At 45.2% G+C, this 8,202-nt stretch overlaps 1 protein-coding gene across 2 annotated transcripts in view; it reads left to right on the top strand.

The window, feature by feature from the left end:
• The first annotated feature begins 2,980 nt into the window (after positions 1-2,980).
• Positions 2,981-8,202, top strand: part of KDM3B (lysine demethylase 3B) — a 62,714-nt gene continuing 57,492 nt past the window's right edge. For both annotated transcript variants that reach the window (XM_045794591.2, XM_045794590.2), the window contains exon 1: positions 2,981-3,280. In XM_045794591.2, coding sequence (XP_045650547.1) covers positions 3,077-3,280 — 204 coding nt within the window. In that variant the 5' untranslated portion in view covers positions 2,981-3,076. The remainder of the gene's footprint in view (positions 3,281-8,202) is intronic.

Genomic DNA, 8,202 nt, shown 5'->3' with positions numbered 1-8,202 from the left:
TCTTGTGTACTACAGTGTCTTCTTCCCTTCTCCACAAAGAAAGGCAAGAAGGAAGCAGGGAGAGGGCCACCTACCTCTGACAGCTCCTTCCTCTAGGGCATGGCTGGGCCTTTACCCTTCGAGGGCAGTATCTGGTCCCTAGGCCCTTCGCGGCCATGGCAGTCGTATCCTGTGGCCCAGGCTTGTGTTAAGGCGTTGGTTATTTCTGGCAGTCTGATTTGGTCTTTGTTTCCCTGGTACCTACCTCCTCTAACCTACGGTCACTCTTCCAGCAAGTTGAAGTCAAGTATTTATATATTCTGGCTCCCTGAGAAATGTGTGATGGTCCAGTCAGGAACTTGTCTAGATTGGTTTGTAGGAAGTGGGGAGAAAACAGGCTGAGAGACTTGACCGGGAATCTTTTTCTTTTTTAAGAGTTTTCACATCTTATACCCTGGAGAGATGGAGATTTAGTCATCAGAATTCAGATTCCAAAGACCTAGGCAATTTCTCCATTCTAAAAATACTGCTTTTGGAAAATTATCCTAACAGCAGAGCTTCTCTTTTGCCCTAGAAGTTAGTATTTTCCATAATGCTTCAATTTGGGATGTTCGTGTGTTCAGGGAAGCTGTGTGGTTCACTCTCTTTAGACATTGCTATTCCACCCTTTCCCCTATGTTAGCATTCTTCCAGTTTGTGTGGGTGAAACGTAGTTGCTTAGAGATCTAGGCAGGAGCCTCTGTCCCTAAGGCATAGCCTTTCTTTACCAGTTGTGGTGCTCATTTGCCAGGCACAAGAAGAGTCAAGTTGCTTAGTCTCCGTCCCAGTTTCCTGCTTCAAATTTGTGGCACTCATCATTGAATACCAATGAAGTGTGCAGGAGGACAGGATTGGCTCGATAACCCGGAGCAGGAACCTCTGAGGGGATGAAAATACACTCCAAAAAGAGTGATTGTCACCTGCCCCACAAACAAAGGAGGGGCTTTGAGGAGGGTGGGGCTTTGGCATGTGGTTAAAGAAGGCTCAGTATTAGGAGTCTTTTCTTTAAAACGGCTGCTGTTCTATTTCACCTACTGTTTGAGCAGGGTAAAGTTTGAACATCTAAAATGACCTTCCTTTTCTTTCCTTTAGGTTCATTTTGTTGTTGTTGTTAGATTTTTATACTGTTTATTTTCTCTGTGGCAAAGTGCGATTTCATTTTCAGTTCCTGACGTCCTGCTAGTATAGGAAAGAATGTAAACTCCATGAGGATAAGGGTTTTGTTCAGTGTTGCATCCCCAGCACGTTGAAAAGTTATGGCACATGAAAAGGGCCTGCCCTATTTGTTGAATGAATTTCTCATCTTTGCCTTCCCATCCCTGAGCTTAGGCACATTTCTGTCCCTGGTGCTGAGAAGCCAGCTTTGAACACTGGGGCATAATTAGAGCTCCACACAAGAGAAAATCCCAACAGGGAATTTTGGTAGAAAACCTGCAAGGCAGCCAGCCAGGTCTTACGAATTCACCCTTGTTCCCCTCTTACCAACTATAGTTTGTGGGCTGTGTGCTTTAAGAGATGTCTCTTGGCCCAGGAAAGCATTCTGATTCAGGCCTCAGGTTGGCTTACAGGAGATGGGAGTTCCAAGGAATAGGGAGAGAAAAAGTTAAAGGAAATGTTGCCTTGGTGCTCCACAAGGTTACTTTTAGAATGACTTCCCAAGAGGTTTCATATTTCTTCTAAAGTCAGTAGTTGCTGACAGCTTGCCCTTGGAGCCCTGGACCTTTGCTGCAAGAAAAGTATGTCAAGGGTAAAGAAAAGGTATGGACAGGAGTTAACTGGGTAGGCACATAAGGCTTAGAGAAAGAACCAGCTACTGCTCTTTGTCTGTAGGGCAGATCATCGAAAGAAATGGTCACTTTTAGGATAGCAATCAGGGATTATTTCTAGACCTTTTGTCTTTTTGATGTGTATGTACTTCCATATATACTCATTCTGCATCCATAAGACCATGTAACCTGTGCTAATCTGATACTATAAATGTTAATGATTGAGGTTTCCCAGTGCCTGGTGTGCAAGACCATCTAGGCCAAAATTTCAGTATCTCCCCTTCTCCAGGGTCCCTTTTCTGTTAGGAGTTATCAATCTCCCACACCTATATAAAATGAATTGAGATAGGAGTGGTGGGGTTTTCTCTGTCCCCACTCCCACTACTTCCATGGTAAGATGAGGTGCTATTGAACCAGAGAAGAGAATCTCTTTATTGCTGTTCCCCTCAAAGTTTAACTGAGAAACACCTGTACTTAATAACATTGGCTGACTTGGAAGGTGAAGAAGTTCCATGGGTTTAAGTCAAAATACCAGGCTGTTGGAAGCACATGGGCCTTCACCCAGTGGAAAGAGTGGTATTTAACACCCACTGGATGTAGCACATTGGTCAGTTGGAAAGGAACCTACGTAAGTACTGGTAGTATAGCATAGGATGGTACCATGTTATGGGCCAGTGAGAAGAAAGATATTGTGTCCCATGGACCAATGGGGAGAGTTTCCTAAAAGATAGTGACAGGAATGGTAGGGCGTGTTTTCAGGATAGGAAATCAATAGGTATTGGGGTGCTAACTGCTTAGCTCAAAATACCTACTCTGGGTACCTTGCCCCTCAAGCCCCCCCACCCCAGTAAAAGTATTTGGTGTCCAAGGCGGGTAAGCTAAAGCCTTCTCACATATGGGACCCCCCAGAAGGAAGGTTGGGACCAGGATGGTGCCATGGAAGACTGAAGGACCCGCCCACTTCCCCACCCCGGCCGAAACTGCAATTCCCCTCCCTGCCGCAGGGGGCACTGCAGGCCCCGGGGAGGTTGGGGCGGAGCGCTGCGAGGGGCCCGGAGCTGCCGCCCCGCTCCAGAGCGCGGGGGGCGCTGTGCGGGGCCCGGGCTGCGGCTCCGCTCCCGGCCACGGGGGGCGCTGCGCGGCGCCGGTGGTTGGTGGTGGCTGTTGGGGGGGGTGGGGGGGAGCCGCGGCCGCGGGTGGTGCGGAGGGAGGCCTTGCGGGCGGATCGGGCGCTCAGCGGCAGAGGTGGTGGGAGGCGGCGGGCGGGAGCGCGGGTCTGGCCGGCCCTGGCGATGGCGGACGCGGCGGCCTCCCCGGTGGGCAAGCGGCTGCTGCTTCTGTTCGCGGATACCGCGGCCTCGTCCTCGGCCTCCGTCCCCGCGGCGGCGGCGGCGGCGGCGGCGGCGGGCGGAGATCCGGGGCCTGCGCTGCGCACTCGGGCCTGGCGGGCCGGCACGGTGCGGGCCATGAGCGGGGCGGTGCCCCAGGACCTAGCGGTGAGTGGCGGCCGAGGCGGGCACTTGAGGCCGGGGCTGCGGGGCCTGCGGGCGGCCTCCCCGGGGGCCTTTGTGAGGGGGCGGTGGGGTGGGGGTGACCCAGTTCCGCGCCCCCAGATCTCCTTAGCGCCCCCCACCGGCTCCTCAGCACCCCGAGCTGTGGCCGGCATGGCTTCCGCGTCGGGGTGCGCGCCCCGGTTTCCCCCGGGGGGCGGCCAGGGCTCCAGGAGCTGCCGCCTCCACCCGGGAGGCCCCGCCTCCTGAGCGACCCCTTTCTCAGCGTCCCCCCCCCCCAACACGCCTTGGGAGCAGGCTCCCGAACCCTGGGTTCCCGGGCCCCTCAGAGTTCTGCTGGTGCTGTCGCTGTCTCTTGAAAGACGCGGACCTGTAGTTCCCAGCCTCCCTGGAAACCTGCGCCCTGTTCCTTTCCTCCCGGAGCCCCGAGTGGGGCGGGAATGTGGGCAATTGTGGGAGGCACAGAGGCTGCAGTTGGAGCTGCTCGGGGCTTTTTTATCTGGCAGTTACTTCCTCCTTGTCTGAGCCGGGCTCGGCCTGGCGGTCTCCAGAAAGGCCAGCTCTCCGGACTCTCTTCGGGCTCCTTTCTCTTTGAGATTCTGGGTGACAGGAGCTGCAGTTGTGGCTGTTTTGGATAAGTTTGAGATATGTCTTAGCAGCCCAGTGGGGCTGCTAGGTGGTGCTTTTTTGCTCCCAGCTCGGCTACTCCCTCAACCCTGGGAGAGGTTTTGTTTTGAAACTTTGTGTTGGAGCTTGAGCGCTTTTGAATACTTGTCTTGGTATATTTTGTGATTAAAGTTGTTTAGTAAAATAGAACTTCACTAGTATTTGGGATCACGTTGTGTTATTTTTGTTAATGTGGCGTCAAAATATTGTCTTTGAGCTTTGGCAAGCCTCCTTAGTTCCTCATTCTGATAGCGGCCCTAGCTTCTCGGTTAAGATACTATGAAAATAGGGAGATTCTTTTGGAATGTAATACATGAGCAGGCAGAAGGTAAATTTTCGTGATAAACTTGGTCCTGCAGATATTTTATTTGCTATAAACTGTAATGATTTTTTGGGATTTGATACTAATATTGTAGGTTTCTGATACTCATTTTTCTGTCTGTTCATTAGTGGTGTTGGGCTTTCCACCCTCCCCCTTATCAAGCTTTATGGGTTGTTTGGCTTGCGGCTGGCTGGCTTAGCCTTTGCTTCTGCTGCTTGAGTTCACATTCTTTGATCTTTCTCCATGCTAAATAAGAAAAGGCTGCTTGGGCATTTATGAGGCTTCACTGGGGCGAATTTGTAAAAAGATACCAGGAATATGGGGGGATGAGGATGATGATTAAGGAGGGGATTTGGATTTAAATTCCTCTGTGCTTGCTTCAAAAGACTGCTTTCTAGGTTGGGGTGGGGGAGAGGTGTCTTTCTGAGAGCCAGTAATTTACCCCTGTAAATGCAAAACATAATGAAGACCGACCATTATATGCATACTTTGACCTAAGGCCTAGCCTGCCCTAGCTTTTCAGTCGGAATTTTATATTCTAGTTGTTTCCTCCATCAGATGAATTGCTAATGAGCTCTGCACCTGAAATGGCTACCCATTCACTTTGTTGTTTGCTGGGCTCCCTAAGGGCAGAGGTTTTTGAAGCTCACTGAAATGCTGGACACCTACTAAGCTAAATGCTGAATAATTTTACCACTGGGCTCATTGAATTGGTTTCTCAAACCAAGTAAAAAGTTGGAGTGATTCTTGGAAATTAAAGCCAAGCGTACATTAGAACTGTGTTGAGGTCTTGCATGGAGCTGTATACATATAGAAGCAAGGGCAGATTAGGGTTTTCAGAATAAACAAGCTTGTCCTGTATGTTTATCAAGGGACATAGATGAGAAAACAACCACAACAAAACTCAGAGCCTTTAGAATTTTTCACCAGTTTGCAAAATTGTTCAAGAATGGCAGTTGCTATGTTGAGGTTCTGTTAATGACAGTGACTAGTCTAGGATGAGAACTGGCCGTTTGTTTTCCTTTTTCATTAAAGAGATTTCCTTTGGACCCTAGACATGTGGGCCTTACCAATTTGCACCACACACCGTAGTAAACACAACCGTCTTCCAATCAAAAGTGTTCTTCCTGTACTCAAGGGTGGAGTTTTCAAGCAGCTGGCCTGTGATTGGGCAGATTTTCATTCAGTTAGTTTAAGATGTTTTCAGGCATGCTTGGTTTTGAGTAATGCATAGCAGGGCGCCCCCTGTTAAGGATGAGTAATTGAGGGTTGGATGAATGAGTTTTTGAAGTGATTGAAAACACTTCTCAATTTTAGGCTCCATTAATACCCTCTTTCTAAATACTTTTTAATCCTGAAATGTTTCAAAATGTAACCCTGCTCCATTTAATGCATTCTTTTCTGGAAAACAATACCAAAGCCATGTACTACCTTAAAATGAAGTATGAAAAAAAGAAAAGTCAGGATCCTGTTGATTGGGAGTTTTGTTTATAAGGGTTTAATAGTGGGCATCTTCATCAAAACTATGCTAACAAATAACTACTGAGATTTTTTAGATGTAACCGGAAAAAACCTCCTCACACCCCCCCCCCCCGGAATAGTAGCTTAATTTGTATTTCTAAATGAGCTTGTTTAAAAAAAATAGTCTTGTTGCAAAAATAGTTTAACAGATTTTTATGCATTTATTTCTGACTCTTAAGTCTGTCCTCTTTGTGTCCTAAATCATTATCAGTTCATAAGAGTTGCAGAGACCTCAGGACCTTTATAATATGTAGGGACAGTGGGTAAAACACACAGATGAAAAAAAATGGGTTTTCCTTTCCTTTTTCTTTTTTTCTTTTTTTTTTTTTTGTTAAAAAGTAAGACTTCTATTTTGTGAAACGTCAAATAACCAAAAGTATACACAGGAAAAGCCAACAATCTATCTTTCACAGGCTTCCACTTGCAAGAGAAATCTTTTTGCTCATCTTTCTTAATACTACTACAAAAAATATAAAAACATTCATCTGTATACAGAGGGTTGCTTTTTTTTAATCAAATGGTATCACGCTGAGCAATATCTGCAGCTTGCTTCCCCCACACACACCCTTTTTTAAAGTAAGGACTCTGTTTGTTTTTTTAAGATTTTATTCTTAAGTAATCTCTATACCCAACATGGAGTTCAAACTACAACCCCAAGACCAAGAGTTGCAGGCTTTACCGACTGAGCCAGCCAGGTGCCCCTCTCTTTATTTCCATTCAGCATTATACCATGGGCATCAATACCTATAGATCTTACTCATCCTTTTTGGTAACTACATTGTATTTCATAGAATGGGTGTACCATCATTTGTCAATCATTCCTCTTTATGCTATTCAAGTTATTGAAAAAATTTTGGTACTAGAAATAATGCTGTGGTTAATAAACTTGGTCATATAGTGTAATCATGGTTCTATTTCTGTAGTTTAGACATTCAGGAGTGGGTTAGGAGGTATAGGAGTATATGCATCTTTTCTTTTTTTAGGTAATGCCCGGTTATTTTCCAATAAGATGATAGCATTTCAGACTCCCACCAGCAGTTCCTGCATGCAGTGCTGCTTTCCCTTTTTACCTTTGCCTTCATGGTGTCATCAGTATTTGTCATTTTTGGCAATCCAGTGGGCGAAAAATAATATAGCATTTTCATGACTACTAGTTTTTTTCTATGTTTGTTGACTGTTTGTATTTTTTTAATGAGTTATATGCCAATCTTTTGCCCATTTGAAAAAAAAAAGTAGGAGTTGTCTTTCGCTCTGTACAAGTTCTGAGCATTTTCAGGGTATGAACCCCTTTACTTCACAAGTGTGTTGCAATTATTTTCTCTTCTTTGTCTTTTGACTTGGTGAGTTGTTTTGCCGTACAGAAGAACAAAATGTTTATATCATTAGATCACTCGGACTTTTCTTAATGGCTTCTGGGTTACTTGATTGGGGATAGGTCCCCTATCTTGAGCATATATAAATGTTGTTCAATTTTTCTTTATTTTTACCTTGAGATCTTTGGTCCACCTGGAATATTTATGCAAATGGCATGTGAGGTGGGTTATCTAACTTGCTTCCTACTGAGTAACCAATGGTGGCAGCCCCAATGTTATTAAGCAAACTGCCCTTTTCTTGCTGTTTCTAGAATTAAATGATGCCTTCAGTATCATTGACTTGTTTTGAATGTGTATCGTAGCTATCACAGCTATCCAGAACTTGGAAGAGGAGTGAAAGCATATCTGCCTTATTTTTTTATCCTTAATCTTTCATCTTTATCTGGCAGAAAGGTGAACTCTAAAAGTACTCCTTTCCTTTGATTCCAGATAATGTAATAATTGTAGCAGTGTCCAGGCTAGTACCATGTTTCTTCTATCTGGGAGTCTTCCAAGAGGAATGAAAGCATATCTGTATCTGCCTTATTTTTTTTACATCCTCCTTCTACCTTTCCTCCTTGTCTCAGGTTAGGTGGACTTCAAAATACCTCCCTACTTTGTTTGTAGGTAAAGTAATGATTATAATCCAGGACAGTACCATATTTCCAGTCCACAATCTCAACCTGTGTTCACACAAACCCAGAACTTCAGCCCTAATTGAAATGGGAGTTTATGGATTTTAATGATTATCCTTAAGTGTCCTTTTCTTATAATTCCAGAAGTTCAACAAAAATCTGCATGATACATGATATGCTGTTTATTAAAGTAAATAGAATATGGTTTTGCGGATTGGTGTAAGGTTTAGAGAACTTTACATGAAAGTGAGATTGTACAAATGAATATGTAATGTTTAAGTGTGAGCCCCTCTAACTGTGCTTTTCATCGTAATTGTCTTAGAGCAGGAGGTCTGTTTTTGAGACATTGAGCCATCCTTGAGTTTTTCAGGCACTCAGGTGCTTCATATTCTTTTTTTTTTTAAGTTTGTC

Source organism: Ursus americanus, chromosome 5 (genome assembly GCF_024610735.1).
Source record: "Ursus americanus isolate L20-20 chromosome 5, mUrsAme1.1.p, whole genome shotgun sequence".
Taxonomy (NCBI): Eukaryota; Metazoa; Chordata; class Mammalia; order Carnivora; family Ursidae; genus Ursus; species Ursus americanus.
This window is presented reverse-complemented; position numbering and strand designations above follow the sequence as displayed.